A 20,068-nucleotide genomic window follows, 5' to 3' on the forward strand; every position below is an offset into this window, starting at 1 on the left:
TCGAATCGTTCAAACGAAAACTTCAGCGGGGATATCTAGTTGAAAAGGTGAGGTCGACGGCTATTGCAGTTTTCACCTTAGCGTTCCTTGATCTCACGTTTCGGTTCTGTTTCCCTTTGCTAGCATGGTCGCTTGGGAAGACCTCACGCTAAACTTCTCTTCAGCGACGCATTGTGTTCCCACATCATGTGGAGAAAGCCTCCAGCCTCGAATATGACTGATCAGGACAAACTGGACCCAATTGACGAGCGGGCGCATCGTCGATCAACTTTGTTCTCTCAAGATAAAGGCATTCCCGTCGACAGCATTACCGCCATCGTAACGGGGAAGCAGACGTCGGTGTTTCGACGAGCCACTGCGAACAAATCGAGCGAGCGAGTGTGCTTGTCGATTCTCACTCCAACTCGAACACTGGACGTTTGTGCCTATTCACTGCAAGGATTCCAAGAACTCTATCGCGGATTCTCGTTGCTACTAGAAGAAATCAAACGAACACGAGACGGCTTAGACTGATCACCCATGCGTTATCCAGTTACCTTACTGTTAATTATCCCGCAGAAAAAGTGTGAGCTCGTTCCGCAAGGCAGCGATTTGCGTAAAGATCCGAGGTTCCTCTTCTGTTGATCCTCTAGTAGAGGAGACTGGAAACCTCGAGGATGTCTCGATAGCTTGTGACATGATGGAGGAGTCGAGTAGTTGCTTGTTGTTCCGAGCCGACGTCAAACTGAGAAAGGCCTCGAACTGCTCTAGCACCCCAAACTCCAGCAAACCCGATACCATCTTGGTGGGTTTAGAGCCACTCTCTCCACGGTCCTACAGCAACAAAATGAACAAAATTAGTAAAAACAAACTTCGATCCTAAATTTCCCGTCAACATTTGCAACGTACCAGAAGCGATTGCGGATAGAGTGCACCGGAAAAAGACTTGCGATACTTTTGAACTCGAGCGGACATTTTGGTCTTGATTTCGTCCAGGGACAGCTCGACGTCTGCATCCACTGCAACGAGGTGACTTTCTGTCTCTTTCTTGAGTTCATAGAGCAAATAGTAGCTAAAGTATCACAGTGAACATAAACCTGTCAGCAACACGAGTCCGTTGAAAGTACTCATCATACAGGACGTACCTGAAAGGGGAGGCGCGTTCGAAGAAATCGTCACGTCCAGCTTGCTCGAGCCGCTTGAAAGCTACGACACCCCCCCGAAGTGAATCCACTACTTGTTGAAAAGCATCGCGCTCTAAAGGGAGCACTTTTTCTTCCACAAAGGAGCGAGGATCGTCGATCTCAAACGGAGAAGTGCACAGCTCTGGAAAGTGGTCACAGAGAACGGCGATTGCTGTCACCAGGTCTTTCTTCTCTGCAGTCTCATCGATCGAATCTGTCAAAGTCGGAGCTCTAGCGTCACGCCAGAAATCGGCGAAGCTCCTTCGGATCTGCGCTGCATGGTTAGCGAAATCGAGCACGCGAACACGAGGCTTGTGCTTGTGCCGACGATTAAGACGACTGAGTAGCTGCACGGTGTGTGCACTGGAGCGTAAGTAGCGGTCGACGTACATGCACGCGAGCAAAGGCTCGTTGTAACCCGTGTCGAGTTTATCGCAGACTATAACGATGTCGCTAATAGCGAGTGTGACGCTGCGGGTGTTTAGCGTCTGTTCTGTCACAGGCTTCGCGTTGTTTCCCGCTCCAGCTAAAGCCACCGAGCCACTGAAAGCAGCGTAGCAATTCCACCCAAGCTTCTTCTTTGCAACGAACGTAGCGATCAACTTGTAGTAGCGCACGACATCCTGTCGACTCCGCACCACAATCATACATTTCACCTTCGGGTGTTCTCGTTTCATTGTCTGAAAATCCGTCATCATAACCAGCGCCTTGGCCTTCAGAACAGCAACATCATCACTTGCGTGGTCGAGGACACGACGTCGAGCCCCACGATTCGTTCGTAGCAATTCTTGAACTGGCTTGGGGAACACTGAAGTTTCCACCTTGCAGTGCACACAGGTGTAGTCCTCTAGGATGTTCATAATTCGACCGTCCGCGGTGGCCTGAGCGATCGGATAGCAGTGGAATGGATGCCGAAACCCGTCATCGGTTTCAGACCCAAACAGCTCAAGAGCGTCGGTATTCGGTGTCGCCGTAAAGCCAATGAACTGCACGGTTAAAGCAAAAGATAACGAAAGATTTAGCCCAAATCACGCTAGCACGCAACAGGCCACAATTATAGCCACCAATCCTCACCGTGAGTCGAGCTCTACTGCCCTCTCCAGCCTTCACGACCTTCTCGATAGCATCTCGTGTAGACGACGTGTGTGACCGATGCGCTTCATCCGTGATGATTGCCACTCGCTGGAATGGATCATCCTTCTCAACTTCCTCTGTTGCCACTGTACCTGGCTTGGTATTCGAGCTACGATGAAGTAATCTCGTCAGCAGCACGTCGTCTTTTACCAACAGCCCCATCTTGTGAGTTGTAGTGATGATCACTCGCTGTGGACTCTCTTGCTGCGTGGAATCCAGTAGTTTGGCCAGGTGCTCGATACTCTCAGCTCGAAAGACCTCGTCCACTCCGTTGCGACGCAGAAACGTCTCCACTGCGTCTCCCACCTGCTCGTTTAGCTTGACTCGGTCCAGCATGACCACGATCGTGTGGAACCTCAAGGAGCGAGTGTCCTTCACGGACAGCAGCTGGTGTGTGAGCGCTGCAATTGTCAGAGTCTTACCTGCACCAGTGCTGTGTTGTAATAAGAATCTCTCTGTCTCTGTGGACACTTCGTCTTCTTTAATTGTCCTCCTCTGAATGGCTGTAATGATATTCTCCACCGCTGCCAATTGATGCGGCCACGGAGTAAACAACACTGCTTTCTTCGTCCCGCGGGTTAAGGAGCTGCCCCCGACGCGCATCGAAGTAGCGATTAGAGTATGCAGGACACTGTTCTTGTGCTCGACAACTGTATTTGCATCAGGTTGGTCGAGTTTCTGGCGCTTGTGGAGGCGATCAGTGTCGCCTGGTTGGTCAAACATTGTTGCACTTGTTGCTGCGTTGGCAGCTGCGACGTCTTCAGGCGTGGGGCGGGACCATTGCGTCTTTTTGGTGAGCGTGTGATAGTAGTAGACTTTGCTCTTGGAGCGGGACACGCGCACAAGCCACTCGGCCGGCAGCGGCTCTAAGCTTAGTGTCATTTGCGGTACCAATATTATAATTCAATTTGGTAAGTTGATGTGCAGCACACTTCAACTATAATTTAGGTGGTGCACATGGTTAATCACCATTCGAGGTTTTACACCTGTTTTCACTATTCCGCGTGATTACGGAAGAGGCCGGCTGCTCAGACAAGTTTCCCCCGAGTGTCCACGTACCAACTCAAGATGCAGTTCCGCGCCGCATTGCTGGCGCTCGCGGCCTTCGCCTTCGCAGCGCAGTGTGCGCAGGCCGAGCCCGTGAAGTTGACCGAGGCCACGTTCGACCACCAGACGACTAAAGGCGTGTGGTTTGTCAAATTCTACGCGCCATGGTGTGGCCATTGTCAGAAGTTGGCACCGACCATCGACGACCTGTCCGACGCCGCTAAGGATATTAACGTGGCCAAAGTTGACTGCACCAAGGAGCGCAGCGTCTGCGAGCGCTTCAGTGTGGCCTCGTACCCGACGCTGAAGGTTGTGGCTGGCGGCAAGTCGTATGACTACAATGGCCGTCGCGACGTGGACTCCATGCACGCGTACGCTAGTGAGGGCTACAAGAAGGACTTTGGTGAGCGCATTCCGTCCTACGCTGAGTTTGTGGAGCAGCGCAAGGCCGCAGCCGCCGAGCACGAGGAGAACGAGCGCAAGAGCGCCGTCGTGCACCTCACCACAACCTCCTTTGAGGAGCAGGTGCTGACTGGCAAGGATCCGTGGCTCATCAAGTTCTACGCCCCGTGGTGTGGCCACTGCAAGCGTCTTGCACCCACGTGGAACAAGCTCAGTCGCACACTAAAGGAGAACGGCAGCAATGTCCGTGTGGCCAAGGTGGACTGCACTGTGCATCGCCGTGTATGCTCGCGCTTCGGCGTCAACGGCTACCCGTCGCTGTTCTACGTTAACGATGGACAGGTATACAGGTACAAGGGCGGTCGCTCGCTCCCCGCGTTCCTCGATTTCGTGGAGAGCGGCTGGAAGAAGGCCGAGTCCACTGGACCGATCCCTGAGGAGGGTTTCTTTTCCAAGATCGTCGACATGACGATTGAATGGGCCACGGAGCACACTGTGCTGGCTGTTCTGGCAGGCATCTTGGTGATCGCCATCGTCGTGGCCATCTTGGTGGCTCTGCTGGATTACTGGCTTGGTGCTGACGACGTGGCGCAGTACAAGAAGGCTCTGGACGAGAAGGAAGCGGAGCAGAAGGAAGGCGAGGAACTCCCGCCTAAGGTGCCGTCTGCGTCGGAGGCCAAGAAGTCCGGTCAGAAGCCCAAGGACGAGTAATTGACCTCTTTAGGGTCATGCTGCTTGAAGTGCTGATCGATAGAAAGAAGGAGAAAAATGAATATGCCGCCTCACAGGCAGACTGCACGTAGCTTGTACGCTAGTTAGGACCTCATCAAGGATCGACAATGAGCATGTACAGCTTTACGCATTTTCATCGTCATCTTTACGTTCCATGGGTGTCTTTAACGACGGACGTCCAGTACTCAATAACTTCTAAGAACCACATGGGCTCACGTTGTAGTTTGGTGTCCAGCTTGACAACCTGATGAGCCACCAGTGTGCGCGTCGATACCGCAGTGTCTGTCTTGGTCTTCAGCATCGGACCGATGGCCATTATGTAGTCACCTGATGGAAGTATACAAGGAAGTCAGCGCACAGCTACTCGTTCTCTATTATCATTGCCACTAACCCAATTGCGGTCGAGCATCAACACCCGGAGGCGCATTCTTCAGGAAAACCTTGAGCTCCAGATGCAAGACACCTGTGCCGTCGTCCACGGTGCACTGTTTCTGATCTTTAGACGTTGCGACCACGATGCCCTGCATGAAGGAACAGACAGCATGATGAGGGAGGACGGGATCGCGAGGTAGAATTCGACATTTGGCTGGACCTGAACCCAGAGGCGCGAGCATTCAACGCCATTAATGGTGAGGGTGGAGCGGCTGGAAGACTGCAAGGCGGAGGAGATCTGCCCCGCGAAGGCTTTGGACGTGCTTCCACGTTTTGGAGTCGACATGGCTACACTTTTAATTACCTAGGCGAAAATGGCCAATGAAAAGCTCGAACGATGAAAACGTTGTGCAAGGATAAAATCATGCCACGGCGGCAACAGCAAGGCGTACAATTACGTTAATACTTATTCCTATTTCGAATGACATATAGCATGGCGAAATGAAAAAAAAACTAAAGTTCGATAGTGCAAAAAGAGAGGTCGTGGCTTTTATCGATCTCGAGTTGCACCTTAAATGAGCTTCTGCGTGACTGCGGCACCCTTAAGTCCTGCCTGCTCGATGGTCTGCGCCAAGTCTGTCGACACAGGGCGAGGTGGAAAACCTGCCAGCAGGGTGTACGGCTGTGCCCCCGCATCGTTCCTACAGCAATAACAGTAACAGCATCAGCATCTCACCTCAACCAAAACACCTTCAACTTCTCCACGTACAGCTGAATAATAGCGTGCAGATCACGAACAGTGTGGTCCAAGTTAAGCGTCTCCCTGAGTCTCTGACCATTGTGCAGACGGATCTGCAGCGTCGTCGAGGGCTTCTTGTCATCAATCACTGGTCGTTCTGCTGGCACTGCGTCGCCTTGAATCACTGCCTCAGCCGCATACGTGGTGGAACCCATACTCTGGCCCTCTCCACTGAACGCTGTGTAGGCTGGTGGCGGGGGTGCCACGTAATCTTCCTGTCGCTTGTCCACAAGACTGATTTCCACCGGTTCGTGGCGGTTCTCGCCTTCAAGCTCCTGTGGCACGTGGCCGCTCTCCAGGGCCTCGAGGAACGGGCGGTTGGCCGGGTCCGAGCGAGCACGGTACGGACCATCATTGACCGTAAATCCTTCCCTGTAGAACGTGATCACATGGCGCGGCTGCGTTGACTCGCCGGCTGCAGCAGCGGCACGTGCATCCTGCTGAGCCCGGCCAATTATGTTGGCCACGTGATCGTCGCCACCTCCAGGCCCAATGACCGACAGCCCGCTACCGCCGCCACGATCCGAGGCGCCACCTGCGTAGTATTGGTTGGGCTGGTCACCGTCCTCACGGTCGTCGTTGCGGTTGTTGAGGCTCGAAAGACCCACGATATTGACCATGTTGCTGCGGTCTATTGGGAAATGGGGATACTTCTCGAAAAACTATCTGTTTGGTTCAAAAGAATGACTATAATTTGATCAAGATTTACAAATAGTGACAGTAATGGTGATGTCATTACTTGGCTACACTTTTTTGCTAGGCGAGTGCTGTACGTTGATGAGCGACGTGCGACTTGAGCGAGTCGCTGGTGGCCGACACATCAGCTTCAGCCACGGAGAAGTCGGTGTTACGAGCCTTGGAGAAGCCAGCGTACATGCGTTCGAACTGCAGACGAGCGGCCTCGGACGTTGAAGGTTTGGCGTTCTCGAACGACGTCTGCACATGGGCCTTGGTGATGAGGCTGCAATACGTAAAAGCAAGAGTTGAGCTGATGTGGTCGACTGCAATATTGGATTGCCAGTAAAAAAACGTACTTGGATCCGTCGCCATTCAACTTCTCGTGCACAAGTTCCAGCTGCGCCGAATATATGATCTACGCATACGAGACAAGAGGATTAGCCGTCACATCTTCAAGCGAGAGCTTACCCCCAAAATACATACAGCTTGCAGGTCAGCACCCGAGAAATGGGCACTTTTCGAGGCTCTTGCGATTTCAGAGAGGTACTCGAGCGCTTCATGGGAGAGTTCCATGTCTTTCGAAACCGCACGAAGGATGTCCAAACGCTCTTCCTCGTTCGGAAAACCTGCAGAGAATCGATACACAATCAGTACTGGCGCGAACCTTCAACACAATCGCCGTTTACGCACCACAGTAAAGGGATTTGTCGAGACGTCCAGGTCGAAGGAGCGCTGGATCAATCATATCCGGTCGACTTGTAGCTGCCAGCACGTAGACTCCCTAAGATGTTCATCACGACATGATGAGGTCAAAAGACTCGACACTGTGTGACGTACACCAGCAGCTCTTTTTACCTTTCGAGCTTCAACGCCATCCAAGAATGTGAGCAATTGGTTCACTAAACGATCCGTGACTCCAGTATTATCGGCACCGCGACGGGGAGCAATCGAGTCGAACTCGTCCAGGAAAAGCACAGAAGGAGCAGCTGAGCCAGCACGCGCAAACAAGTCGCGAATGGCCTGTTCACTAGCGCCAATGTACTTGTTCAGAACTTCGGGACCTTTCACACTGATAAAATTTAAGCCACATTCGTGTGCCACAGCACTAGCCAGCAGAGTTTTGCCGCATCCAGGAGGCCCATAGAGCAGCATACCGGCCGGGAGCTTGATTGGTGTGTTGTCGTACAACTTCGCATAGCGAGTCGGAAGCTCCAGCGTGTCCTTGAGCACTGTTCGCACTTGCTGCAGTCCACCAACGTCGCTCCATTTGACCGAACTCTTGAAGAGATCCACACCGATCAAAGCAGTTGGCTGGAAATCTTCGATGCCTTCGACAAAGTCACTCTGCTGGACCTTGTGAGTCACCTCGGAACGCTTGCTAGGCTCAAGAAGGGCATTGCGCTTGAACATTTGATGCAGGGCTCGATCGGTAGCGCTTGATAAATCACGGAGACTGTAGCCCTCTGTCAAGGACGACAGAAGACCAAAATCGATGGCTGGATCAATGACAATCTGTCGCGAAACCTTCGCTCCTTTGCCCGTCGAGTTCGCGCTATCGACTTTCATCTGCAGCATCTCGCCGATCAACGTTTCGCGTCGCTCTGCATCCGGTGAAGTCACTTGGACGGGGCGATCAAAAAGCCCACACCCTCGCAAGGTCTTATGGATGCTCGTGTCGGAGCGAGCAGCTGCAACCACCGCCACACTCTTGCTCTGCATAGCATTGCCCACTGTCTCCAAGAGTTTCCTTCGTGCGAGTTGCTTTTGCCGGTCAGATAAACCCTTAATGGCTTCACATTCGCGCTTAAAAGATGCCTTCAACTCGGCTGTCGACTTCCACATGCGCTGACAATTTCGGTTCATTAGAACCAAAAGCAGCTCAGCGATACGTCGTGATTGCTCGTTTGCTGCACCTGCGGACTCGTCTTCTTGAGGCACCAACGCGTCCAGGTTATCCAAGACAATCAACGCAGGTGCATGGGCAGCAGCCTCTTCAAACAGCCTGTTCAGTTGAGTTTTCACCGAATCCATCTTGAGTCCACGTAAGTTCCGACACTCGATCGTTTTTGTCCAAGCTGAAAACTGCAACGAGGTCTGAGCCTCGTGCACTAACGCACGTAGAATTGTCGATTTCCCACTGCCTCGCTCGCCATGCAATAAGGCACAACCTGGGGGCTTTGTACCCAGCAGAACTCGCGCTGCTGAAGCATCTCGAGACAACACAGGCCGCACAGCTTTCATCAACGTTGAGTAGGTCTTCGCACTGCGCGATAACTCCAGGACTGACCGGTTCAACGCGCTAATAGACGACGCATAGTTCCGCGCTTTCGCTAGTACTTGCTGCGGTTGGCCTGATGCATTCTGCACAGTCACTTGGGCCATCGATAAAGCATGACCATGGCTCCCACCCAGCACAGTATAGTTTTCTAAAGCACCAACCGGAACGCCTGCAATGGAGCAAGTGAGGTATTGTTAGATCACACCAAAAATGCCAGTCATACCGTAAGACTCTTTACCTTCCAGTTGCTCGGCACTAAACGCTTCTTCAGCATCGTATTGGACGTCAGCAACTGCGTCAACAGCTTTTCCATTATCCAGTTTAAAACGAAGAACTGAGCCCGAGCTGACCACGTGACTGCAGTCAGGTGAGCTACTCCAGCGCCGAAATGCTTGCTGGATGCGACCAACCATGGTCAAATCATCACCGTTGGGGCCTTCAGAGTTGATGAGTAGTGTCACCGAGGATGGTGGGAGCTCTGGTAGCTTCAGAACGCGTAGTATAACTGATTCATGCGCAGCGGCATCCAAGCTGACGCTCGCGCCTCGGCTGAGAACGATGTGGTTCCGTACAACGTCATAGGAGGCTTTCAGTCTCGCCACATAGCATACAGAATCTTGCCTAACGTGACAAACAAGAACATGATTCGTATAGAGAGCCTTTCGACAGGGGTAAAATGGAGGAGACGTACCTTAAGGGCTCGCCCTCATTAGTTTCAGCCGTAACACCACTCGAAGCCTTCAAATCGGGGCTCCAGAGCGCAACAACCGGCGCTTCTTGCGCGTCTGAAGGGGCATCAGAGATCACTGCGCCATCCAGCATAGCTAGAGATTCGGGATGAACCCACACTTCATCGCCTTTTTCATTTTGGAGAGTGCCTACATAATCCTGTTGAAAGTGCACGTTAGTACAGCATAAAGAAGGGCACTACTTCAACTCGATTTCATCAAAACCTGGACAATAAAAGGTGGGGACTGCTCGTAGTACAAATCTGGGCTCAATGCGTGTTCTGCCGTTTCCACTTGGCGTTCTTTTGGTGCCACGATAACCTCCGAAGCTGGAGTCAATCGAGCATGCTCCCTGTCAAACACGATGGCATCACATGCCATTTAGTTGTCAGCTGAACGAAGCAAGCCTAGCCATGTGTCGCTCACATCCCAGCCGGAAGAGAAGCGCGAATGCGAATGAGTGTGTTCTGGTTGATCCATATAGGACTCACTTGCTTGTCATTGACCACACACATCTGCAATTCAGACAAAATCAATCTGTACCGTCACCAACTATAATATCGCAATTGAATACACGAAATGCAGCTCAATGATTGGTACCTGTCGCAGCAGTTCCGTCTCGATAGCCCCTGCATGCAATTGAATCAACTCCCAGTCATCCGCCGTGCATGGCTCAACATTAACCTGCCGTGCGATGGACAGCGCCTCCACCACGTGCACCCCAATAAAAGCTTGTGGCATCTTCTCCAAATGATCTTGCTGTACACAAAACCCCAGTGAGCCCTTCATGATTCACCTCTTGTGTCTTCAAGAGCCAACTTACAATGCCTACACAACGCGCCAACTCGGCTGGTATTTCAACGATGTCACTGCAGAGCACGAATTCTCGGTTAGGACACTCTGTAAGAGCTTGCAGTCCTCCATTATCTCAACCTGCGGAGCGCTCCGTCCTTAGCAATACCGCCGATCCATCCAACACACACGCGCTGCACGTATCCGTCAAGTGTTTCCCACGACAGCTCCAGAATCGTGGACCCAGCATTCATCTGAAAGTTACAAGTTAGCTTAATACGCAGCAGAATCTGCCGAATATTTAAGCGCGACGCACCAGCTCCGGTCCTCCCAAGAAGGCCTGCACAAACGCAGGCGGAAGATTAACGAAGCAGCTGCTCACAGGCACCAGAACCGGCGCCAGGAACGCCCCGCGCGCCGCCATGTTCCTCGTACGCGGTTATGCGTCAACGCACTTTGACACCGCTAGCAGGTTTGACAGGTAAATGTCGTACTTAACATAGATGACACAAGTTGAAGTGCACGAGTCCGTTTCAAGTCTATTCTTCATGCATTCATGATCACCAGAATCGAGCAATAATTGCCGATCTAGACAGCCAATTTTCAGATGCAGAGCGACGGAATCAGGAAGGCGTCGTTCCGCAGTGAGTGGACAAGTTCGCTGTCCAAGCGGGCTGGGACATTGCGTGCTAAGCGCTGGCTGGAGTCCTTACGCAAAGAGTGTAGACTCACACTGTTGCTTGTGATGCTCGGAGTTTCCGGTAAGCCATCGAAAGTTTGTCCTTGCTTTCGAGGTTTCAGTAACCAGGGTCTTTCTTCCTGGCAGCCTCTCTTGTGGACGACATCATCGACTTGGTCGTGCTGGGATTAAATCGGACTCGACAGGAATTCCTAAAAGTCACAACCAAGGGCGAGCCTCCATACATTGAACTTGCTGCTTGGAGCGCATTTACCATTGCCGTGGCAACCGCAAGTGTAACGTGGACGGACGTATTTGACCCGATGGCTGCAGGCTCCGGGATTCCTGAAATGAAAAGTATCATTTCGTACGATCATCGCGAGGATGCCGGCGAATATCTCCGCGCTCGCACACTCGTGTCCAAAATTGGTGGACTGGCACTTGCTCTCAGCAGTGGTCTCTCTCTCGGCAAGGAAGGGCCGTTTGTTCACACGTCATCCATCATTGCTCATCGACTCATGAAGCACTTGAAATGGTTTCATCGAATCTACGAAAGCGACATCATGAGGCGGCACGTCTACAACGCAGCCTGTGCGGTAGGCGTGACCTGCACTTTCCGAGCTCCAATCGGCGGCGCGTTGTTTGCTATTGAAGTAACGAGCACAGTCTTCATGGTTTCGGTAGGTCAAACTTAATGTTCAGGCACTGACTCTAACGTTGGCAGAACTACTGGCGCGCCTTCGTGGTATCAACCAGTGCTCTGCTAGCACGACAGACTGTCTACATGGTTCACCAAGACTGGGTCGCAGCTTATCACCCGATGTTCCCCACGACTTTTGAAATTGAATCATTCACCTTGGTCGAGATCGTAGCATTCGCGGCCTTGGCTGTTCTCACTGGTCTTCTCGGTGCCATGTACGCCTCCGTGTCGACAACCTTTAGGCAGCACTGGAGAGCATGGGCAACAAAGAAACCCGTCGTAGTGACCTCCTGGGCGTTGCTCCTTCCACTTGCTGCAATCCTCTGCACGCCCGTAAGTTTGGGCCGGTTGTCATTCAGCGAAACCTTAACCGACTTGATTTGTGCTAAGCCGAAGCTTCCAGATCGTTGGCATGCAGACTTATCCCTGTCGGTGTATATGGTTCTTCCGCTGTCTGGTTTGATCCGTCTGACCGTGACGACGATATCCACGACACTACCAATCCCTGCCGGTGATTTCGTTCCAACATTTATTGCAGGCGCCACTTTCGGCCGCCTGTTCGGCGAAGTTCTACAGTTAGTTTTCCCGTCAGCTGAAATCGTGGCCGGGGGATACGCTCTAGCAGGTGGAGCTGGCTTTGTCGCCTCGACAACAAACACGACGTCGGTTGCGGTGATCGCGATGGAGTTCACTGGGCAGTTCGTCTACTCGATCCCACTCATGCTCTCGGTCATTGTCGCTTCTGGAGTCGGCTGCGCGCTGCGGGTGTCCGTTTACGACAGCGTCATCGCAAAGAAGGGATTCACCTATCTATACACTCTCGATCTCGAGGGCTTGAAGGCGCGCGACGTCATGCTGCGGCGGTTCCCAATTCTCTCGCCTGACATGGATGTCACACAACTAGGACAAGTTCTCAGTATGGCAACGTCGACTCCAATGCTGCCGGTTGTCGAGAGTCTGAACAGTATGATGTTTATTGGCTGTGTGCCGCGCTGTGAGCTCGAGAACGTCATCCACTTCGCCATGGAGAACGAAAATCAGTATTTCTTTCATTTTCGCTCTGTACTAAAGTTGCCGAAGCTAGTCGACATCGCGATTCCATCCGTAACTGGACCAACCGCAGCAAAAGACGACGCAGAGTCTAGATTAGCAGAGTGCACGGCAGATGAACCAGAAGCCACGACAAAACTTGTTAGAAGTGCTGTTGAAGTTGTGTTCGACGCCCCAATCGCACGGAAATTTGTCCAAGAAACTCCACTTCAGCAGGCACAACCGCCGCTTGAAATTGACTCGACTGCGCTTCAAGTGGATCCTGACAAGCCCCTAGAAAAAGTTCACCTGCTGTTCGAGATGATCAAGTGCTCAAGCATATGGGTCACTCGGCAAGGTCGTCTCGTGGGGCTGCTGCACCGACAAAACCTGCATATCCGGGTTGCTGAACTCAAGCTTAAGGGCGCACGCTATCCGGCTTGCTCTGGTCACTAAAACTGCCGAAAACAACACACGAACGCACAACTTCCCACATTTGCACGGCAAAACAAACACGCACGCACCAATACGCGAACGCATGCGCCTGGTCCAGCAGTTTTTTTATATATTTGTTTTGACGCTGCTGGCAACTTTGTTGCTTGATCGCCCATCCAAAAACCGATAATGTAACACGTCCATCAATTCCCTAGAGCTGCATCTCTATGGAGACGCAGCAACAAAGAAGTCACAAGAACAACACAATATGAGCATAATGGTTTAGATATGTACTCAGCCCCAAAAGCATGAGTATTGTACAAATACAGTAGCCACGAAGGCAAGCAGCTTCCTGCTGGCTGCTTTGCTGCTACACAGCTAGCCGGGATTGAGCTGCAGCCAGGAAGCTGCTAGCCCGCTCGCTAGGCATCAAAAGGACGCGTCAAAGGGATGGCTAACCTGTAGTGTTGTGGTGTCGTCCGCTCTTCTTAGAGTAAGGGTAGCCCAGAATGCTCAGGGACTCGCGGCTGTAGCCACCGCTCTCGCGCATAGAGCCGAGACTGTGCTGCGACGCAGACAGGTCAACGTTCTGCTGCGCGGCGGGGACTGAAGCGTAGCTGTCGCATACTGAATCCGTCAGGGTTCCAGTCTCCGTCGACGCGCTTGGTCGACTGAACGAGTAGTTATCCGGCGCGTTCGACCGGCCAGACTGCAGGCCTGTGCTGTTCGATAGAATCGACTGGTTTGTCTGACGAGGCGCCGACGCGTAGCTGTCTGCGTCCGAGAGCATCGATTCGTTGTTGTAGCGTCCAGACTCACGACCCGACGCGCGCATCGAGTTCTGCTTGGCGCTCGGACGACGTAGACTCGTGGCACGGACGTTGCTCTGCGGAGACGTCACCGTCATAGCATAGGGATCCGCAGCGCTGTATGGCGTGTACGAAGCTTGCGAGCCATAGCGACGAGAGTTATCCGTCGATGTAGCACGAGCCTCTGACTCGCGCATGTCGTCAATATCGAAGCTTGAACGGTCTTCCTCAACGTCATCGTACTGCGTGCTCGAAGCCTGACGCGGCACAACAGGGGCAGACAGTGTGGAGACAGCCTTGGCGTTCGGTACGGTCGAGCGACGAGGACTGGTAGCCTTGCCGTTGCTGTAGGCGTACGTGGGGGCCACATAGACAGGTTCTGATGACGGAGAAGGCTCGACCGAGGAGTTGTGCGAGTAAGGAGCAGACACGTCCGACGAGTGGTCAGATGACGCAGACGATGGCGCCGAGTCCACCGCGACGGACGCAGCAATTACAGAGGCAGGGACGGCGGATGCAGGGGTCTCGAAACGAGTGGCGGGGGTTTCATGCACGCTCATATCGCTCAGACGTGAGCTAGGAGCCTTAGAGCTGGCAGCAGGCGAGAACGACTCGGCATAGTCCACTGTAGGTGACGCGGGGAGATGATGGTTGTCACCGTCATCATCGTGGAAGGTTTTGGCACCCGCAGCGGCGGCCGTGGGCTTGGCTGCAGGAGACAGGTACTGGTTCTCCACGTCGTTTTCGGGGTCTTCCAGATCCTTCGACGCACGGTTGCGACGACGGATGAGAATAACGGAACCAACAATGATCAACAACGCACCTACAGCCCCGCAGACTCCGCCGATGATGGCAGCGGAGGATGAACTCGACGAGGCGATGGTGCTTCCGTCGACACCATTCTCCGTCGACGCCGAGTTAAATTGAACGCTGGACGTGGCACATGCAGAATTGCTAGAGAAAGCAAAGGTGCTGTTGAGCGTCTCGCCATCGTCGGAAGTGACCGAGAACTCAACGCTCTTGTACCACGTACTGGAGGAAGAACCCGAGTTGGCCGAGTACAGGAAGGTCGAGGATGTGCTGGTGGCCGATACGCCATCGATCGTCGCGCCCGTAATGACCTTCTGCGAGTTGTAAAACTGCAGTGGCACGTATGTGGCCGAGGCGCCGTCCATGAGGCAAGCTTTAATGTCGCCCGACATGAGTGACTCTGTGCACGTGCCAAACTTGTACGAAACCTTCGTGGCCGTGTCGGTCGTGTCGATATCCAGCGCCGTCATCGCATCGCCCGATAGCTGAACCGTTCCAGATTCGCAGCCATCGCATACATCCAACACATAAGCGGTGACGGTCTTGGTCGAGTCGTCGTCACGCGTGACAGTAATGCAGCGCGCACAGGCCTCGTTGAGCGAGTAGTCTTTGCTGGGCACGGACGCGTAGAGCTTGAAATTCTCCGAGGAGTCTGAAATGCCCTTGAGACGGCACGTGCCGTACATCGGGTCGCTGATGTTGTAGACGGACGCGGCGCCCGAAGCGGAAGCAGCGTCTGCTGCCAATGCCGCGGCAGCGATCACCATCCAGCCTCGCATGCTGCAGGAGTTGTGTGTGTGTCTGTGCTGTGTGTTCTGTTTGTGGGAGTGGATATACCGCTGTCACTCGAGGACACGCAGGTTAGGAGGGAGAAGCGCGCCAAGATTGGAAGGAACCAAGCTGCTACCAAAATACTGGATGAGGCTTGTCGGGCTCCAGGCACTTTCGGTTGTGAATCGCGCCTTCACGGTCTGAGCTGGCTCCTCACGTGCGGTTGGGGCTGAAGTGTGTTCGATTAAGTCACCGAAGCTGAAGAGAGGCGGCCAGGGATGGGGGTCGAATATTCATAAAGCAGCTGCTTTTGCTGCTGCCACCGGACGCGCTGATTGTGAAACTTCACGTTTCGTCCAGCGACGAAGCCTTCACCGAACATGATTCGGCATCGATGCCGATCTGGCATCGGATAAAACTTACTGCCAAGAAAACCTGAAGTGATGGCGATATTGAGCCTTACATGTATTACGAGACTGCGAGCGCTGTTTGGGTTCTGGGTGTGTGCTCAACATCGCGAACATTCCGGATCGCCTGTCATCGCGCCATCGTTCGTTGGCGTCGGTTTCAGTGAAACTTTCACAAGCCTTGAATGTGAAAGAAATCACTTCAAGCTACCGGCTCGTGCATTTTAATAACAAGGGTTACCGGTATATATATTCCTTTCTCTCCAGTTTTGGAGCTTAGTTTTATGGCCAAGCTCTCAGCTGTAGCGGTGGCTACTCTGACATATTCAGCTCGCACACGATCTCCCCTCGCTGTCAGAAATCAACTGGATACCGTTCTGTTGTAATTTTTGCTTGGGTGCTCATTGCCCTCTTGACGTGTCTTTCCAATACAAGTCTGTACTTTAGGTTCATCCATTAAACACATCGCGTTCGGTGGTGCTCTTCGAATCCATCGCATGGAGTTCAAGGTCGACATTATTAATACATGTAAGCTTTACATGTTGCGTTTTGTCCAAAGCCTCTGGGTCCAGGGCAGGGCGTCATCTCGCGCCACTTCGCCGAGCCGCAGATGATTCTCGTGCTCAGATGCCCTGGTAGAGGAAACTCCTCATGTGTGCAATGCCGCGTTACGAACTTCATGTTTGTGAAACGATTGAAACCGCATCACGTGCTGAAGTGGTGACAGCTCCTTACACAAACTGTGTGGACTGTGTGACACTGGGAGATGAGGTGTTTAGTCGCACTTAGTCGCTCATGGTCGTCGAACGGCCGTCCGGTTCAACGGTATCTTTGCCACCATTCGATGCTCATGATTGTAGCGAGGTCACTGCTGCCGTTGGAAGCAAACAGGAGAGGGGGGGCTACTTAGTAGTAATACATGTAGTGTATTGCATGAATCGGGCGTCGATACCAGTTAGCAGGTCAAGTCGAAGTTGCCTTCTGCCCTGATTATGGCCTCGATAAGTGATGCCCCGCCGCCTGTCTATGTTTGTTTGGTAAACTAAAGAACATGAACTCTACACAACATTAGTGTAAAATTGGTGTACCAAATCGTCACTTGACCAAAATGGCCCTTACGAAAGGTGACGGGCGCTGCTTAATACGTGTGGCAGGAGAATGGAGTGGCTGATTGTAGAGATGATAACAAAGTAGGATCTATCGAGAAGCTTCTGCGTGAGGTGGTTGGCGACGATATACCAATATCCAAAGAGACGGTCGACTGGGTCAACGAGTGCGCTGGCGGTAAGTGGTTCAATGTGTTTCTGACTTACTGATGGGACCTCATTGTCATTACAGAGCTTCTTCAGATAGTAGGGCAAGAGGCCAATATGATTGCAGAGAGTATTTCAACGAAGGAGAACTATCGCATCTCGCATGAACACGTTGTGACGGCGTTGGAGGTGATGGCGACAGGTTTGAATGATCGAACTAAAGGCTCTTTGTTAACATCGAACACGTGCTGATGCAGAACCTTGGGATGCAGCGATACGCACAAGAAATTAAGGAGCATCAGGGATTGATGGAGCTTGAAACGCAGGTAAGTTAGGCTCAGAAGTATAACAGCTTTGTCATTTTTGACAAACGCTGTTGTCGTTGCAGAAGAAGAGGGAGCGGATAGCGTCTCGGAAGGCAGCTGCGAAAACCGCCTCACGCGACGAGTTGCTGGCTGAACAGACGGCATTGTTCAAGCAAGCGTCATTGAAGGCTAGCAGAGAGGGGTGGTAAACAGCGGTAAGAATGATGAGGCTTCAACTTTGTGGGGAAGGAAACGTAAAATATGATAGCGATGGACCAGCGATATCATATTTTACGTTTCATTGACCATCATCTATGACCACCATCAGGTTGAAGTTATTGATGAAAACCCACGCATGAAAAAATACTGTCCTAACTTACAGCATCCATTTACGTTCTGCATATTTGACAAAGTTGAAAGCGCTCACTTGAATTCAGCAATTACGCCTCGATGGTCAGAAGCATATACCGGGCTGGACGCGTGCAGCATTCCGACATCATCCGGGAAGTCCTTAGTGTCTTTCGTGGGCTCTTGGCCAATGATCTCGCACTCCTTAACTCGTCCTTCGCCACGGTACAGCACAAAGTCGATACGCTTCGATGGGTTGTCGCTGGGGAAAGTGAACTTGTGCTGGCGGTCGTCCGGATCAGTAGAACGAGGCTTAGCTTCCTTATGCACCTCTAGCCAAGCGTCCTTCATGTCTGTTGTCTGGCCCAGGAGTTCTGCTTGTCCACTCAAAAAGCGTATGCCAAGAGACTGGGGTTCCGAGTTCAGGTCGCCAAGCAGCACCTGCGTCTTTCCCTTGCCTTGGCGCATGTACTCCCAAATCTCGACCTTCGTTTGCTCTCTTGACCGCTCGCTTAGCGACAGGTGTGTCACGTACACATCGATTTCGCCCCAGCGAGGATAGTCGACCACCGCATGAAGACACAGTCGCTGGTGTGAGTCGTTCGGGTCATTTGGATCGCGACTCAACAGCAAATAATCTGTCGCTACCACAGGGTACCTGGACAATATCGATGGGCCCTCTTCGATCCGTTCATGTGGCATTCTGGAGTTGATATAGCTCATTGCCGCTTGGTACACGTACTGGTAGCCCGGAAGACGATCAGCTAGGTGCTTGACCTGTGCGTGGTTGGCGGGGTCTCCAAACACACCGTCATAACGCACTTCCTGAAAGCCAATGATGTCGGCTTGAGCTTCCTTCACGAACTCCACAAGATGGTCCAGTCGCTTCGCGTACTGATCCCACCGACGCCCAGCGCCATACACGTCCGATGATGGGTTCGTATTCCAGACGTTGTACGACAAGATACGCGGTCCCGATGGAGCAGCAGAGCATTCGTCTTCACTGAGACCACATTCAACGGCTTCATTCGTCTCTTCGTCAGCTCCCTTCTCCAACGGTGAAAATGTGTGCTGGAACACATTGTGTTCTGCTTCACGATCCAGTGCAACGACAACCCGATGTATCAAATTGAACTTGGCGTCCTCCAGCGTCAAGTAGAAGTTGAAGCCAAACGTCACGTGGCTTACGAAGCGGTACATCCGACCGTCTGCTCCCGTGCTGTCCTGTAAGATGGACATCTCCGACTCCCCGTTATCTCCTGTCACCTTTAACGGAAACACCGTCGCCTGCACCAGTTTAATCTCAGGCGACACGTGGACGTTCGCGTGCGTCTTGATGGACCCTACAGCTGCCTGAAATGCTGCCTGGACGGCCAAGTCTGTGGTTACATCGGCCGGGAAGATCGGGTCGAGGAGAACGCTCCCGTATAGAAGCGCGTTCGTGCTGGGCTTGTCCTCTCGCAGCTGGAAAAGGTCTATGGGCTCAAAGCTTTGACGCTTCAAATGGATACCACCTGGCTCCGATGACAGGTATCTGCCCGTGAAGCGAGCACCCCCGGCAAGCGGCGACCAGAAATCCCATCGTGGCAGGTCGTCAAACGGGTGTTGGGCTTTCGCAAAGATGGCGAGGCCGGCGAGCAGGACGAGAAGCATAACACCGTTGCTCAGGGTTCCCAATGGGGCTTTTGTGGGTTGGGTTACCCCAAGGGTTACCCACCCGTCCCCCTTAGGCGCAAAATGTGGGTAATGGGTGGATTATTCAATAACCCATCCACCCGAGTGCGGGGAGCATTATCTTGTATGTGAAGTAGGAAAACTCAGCTCGTAACCCCGGTAAAAATTGGATTTTTTTTGTTATTACTAGCAATAACTACTCGTAGACAAAGTCTTCATTTTGGTTGTTCCTTTCGTCTTCTTCGTCTTCGTCAATCAGGCGCAGAATGTCATCCAGCTCCGTGTACACTTCAATATCTTCATCGCGAATGTTGCGAGCGTTGAAGTAGATGTGAACGAGTTTTTCAACTCGTTCTGGAGCGAGACGGTTGCGTAGCTTTGAATGGACAAATCCATGAGCGGAGAAGTTTCTCTCAGCCACCGAACTCCCAGCCGTACAGCGAAACACTCGTTTGGCAATGTCTTGAAGAATAGGAAACTGGTTTAGGGAGCACCAGAAGTCATACACGGCAAGCTTGCCGTTTTTCAGCAAGGTCCACGTTCGTTGGGTCTTCCCCTTCAGCTCCGCAGCAAAGCGATGGAACCGCACAAGCTCGATAACAACGGCATCAGCTGTGGCTTCACCTACTTCTTCATTATCACCGTGCCACTCCGTGATAAATTTTTTCACATTGGACCGCGTGTCCGGATCCATTTGCGCGCCACAAAATCGAGGGTCCAGTA

At 52.5% G+C, this 20,068-nt stretch overlaps 10 protein-coding genes across 10 annotated transcripts; 4 read left to right on the plus strand and 6 right to left on the minus strand.

Moving 5' to 3' along the window:
• Window positions 1-186: 186 nt before the first annotated feature.
• Window positions 187-513, plus strand: PITG_06655 (uncharacterized protein; the record flags this gene model as incomplete). The annotated part of the gene is made up of 1 exon (XM_002998687.1): window positions 187-513. One exon carries the CDS (start codon window positions 187-189, stop codon window positions 511-513), a length of 327 nt encoding a protein of 108 aa, XP_002998733.1.
• Window positions 514-870: 357 nt separating this feature from the next.
• PITG_06656 (uncharacterized protein) lies at window positions 871-3,179 on the minus strand (the record flags this gene model as incomplete). The annotated part of the gene is made up of 5 exons (XM_002998688.1): window positions 871-1,051; window positions 1,125-1,656; window positions 1,708-2,149; window positions 2,238-2,981; window positions 3,054-3,179. 5 exons carry the CDS (start codon window positions 3,177-3,179, stop codon window positions 871-873), a joined length of 2,025 nt encoding a protein of 674 aa, XP_002998734.1.
• Window positions 3,180-3,365: 186 nt separating this feature from the next.
• Window positions 3,366-4,457, plus strand: PITG_06657 (thioredoxin-like protein; the record flags this gene model as incomplete). The annotated part of the gene is made up of 1 exon (XM_002998689.1): window positions 3,366-4,457. One exon carries the CDS (start codon window positions 3,366-3,368, stop codon window positions 4,455-4,457), a length of 1,092 nt encoding a protein of 363 aa, XP_002998735.1.
• Window positions 4,458-4,572: 115 nt separating this feature from the next.
• Window positions 4,573-5,005, minus strand: PITG_06658 (uncharacterized protein; the record flags this gene model as incomplete). Its single annotated transcript, XM_002998690.1, has 3 exons — window positions 4,573-4,599; window positions 4,651-4,805; window positions 4,870-5,005. The coding sequence occupies 3 exons, from the start codon at window positions 5,003-5,005 to the stop codon at window positions 4,573-4,575; spliced, it is 318 nt and encodes a 105-aa protein (XP_002998736.1).
• A 416-nt stretch (window positions 5,006-5,421) lies between these two features.
• PITG_06659 (uncharacterized protein) lies at window positions 5,422-6,269 on the minus strand (the record flags this gene model as incomplete). Its single annotated transcript, XM_002998691.1, has 2 exons — window positions 5,422-5,551; window positions 5,620-6,269. The coding sequence occupies 2 exons, from the start codon at window positions 6,267-6,269 to the stop codon at window positions 5,422-5,424; spliced, it is 780 nt and encodes a 259-aa protein (XP_002998737.1).
• A 136-nt stretch (window positions 6,270-6,405) lies between these two features.
• On the minus strand, window positions 6,406-10,549 carry PITG_06660 (peroxisome biogenesis factor, putative; the record flags this gene model as incomplete). The annotated part of the gene is made up of 13 exons (XM_002998692.1): window positions 6,406-6,610; window positions 6,684-6,742; window positions 6,811-6,953; window positions 7,018-7,108; window positions 7,183-8,774; window positions 8,844-9,226; window positions 9,297-9,493; window positions 9,559-9,685; window positions 9,760-9,848; window positions 9,934-10,092; window positions 10,157-10,202; window positions 10,267-10,379; window positions 10,442-10,549. The coding sequence occupies 13 exons, from the start codon at window positions 10,547-10,549 to the stop codon at window positions 6,406-6,408; spliced, it is 3,312 nt and encodes a 1,103-aa protein (XP_002998738.1).
• A 321-nt stretch (window positions 10,550-10,870) lies between these two features.
• Window positions 10,871-12,989, plus strand: PITG_06661 (Chloride Channel (ClC) Family; the record flags this gene model as incomplete). Its single annotated transcript, XM_002998693.1, has 4 exons — window positions 10,871-10,886; window positions 10,952-11,484; window positions 11,529-11,712; window positions 12,043-12,989. The coding sequence occupies 4 exons, from the start codon at window positions 10,871-10,873 to the stop codon at window positions 12,987-12,989; spliced, it is 1,680 nt and encodes a 559-aa protein (XP_002998739.1).
• Window positions 12,990-13,225: 236 nt separating this feature from the next.
• On the minus strand, window positions 13,226-15,528 carry PITG_06662 (uncharacterized protein; the record flags this gene model as incomplete). The annotated part of the gene is made up of 1 exon (XM_002998694.1): window positions 13,226-15,528. One exon carries the CDS (start codon window positions 15,364-15,366, stop codon window positions 13,423-13,425), a length of 1,944 nt encoding a protein of 647 aa, XP_002998740.1.
• Window positions 15,529-16,262: 734 nt separating this feature from the next.
• PITG_06663 (uncharacterized protein) lies at window positions 16,263-17,477 on the plus strand (the record flags this gene model as incomplete). Its single annotated transcript, XM_002998695.1, has 4 exons — window positions 16,263-16,293; window positions 16,957-17,049; window positions 17,104-17,220; window positions 17,407-17,477. The coding sequence occupies 4 exons, from the start codon at window positions 16,263-16,265 to the stop codon at window positions 17,475-17,477; spliced, it is 312 nt and encodes a 103-aa protein (XP_002998741.1).
• A 269-nt stretch (window positions 17,478-17,746) lies between these two features.
• Window positions 17,747-19,324, minus strand: PITG_06664 (uncharacterized protein; the record flags this gene model as incomplete). Its single annotated transcript, XM_002998696.1, has 1 exon — window positions 17,747-19,324. One exon carries the CDS (start codon window positions 19,322-19,324, stop codon window positions 17,747-17,749), a length of 1,578 nt encoding a protein of 525 aa, XP_002998742.1.
• Window positions 19,325-20,068: the final 744 nt, after the last annotated feature.

This window comes from Phytophthora infestans, genomic scaffold (assembly GCF_000142945.1).
Source record: "Phytophthora infestans T30-4 supercont1.8 genomic scaffold, whole genome shotgun sequence".
NCBI lineage: Eukaryota > Oomycota > Peronosporomycetes > Peronosporales > Peronosporaceae > Phytophthora > Phytophthora infestans.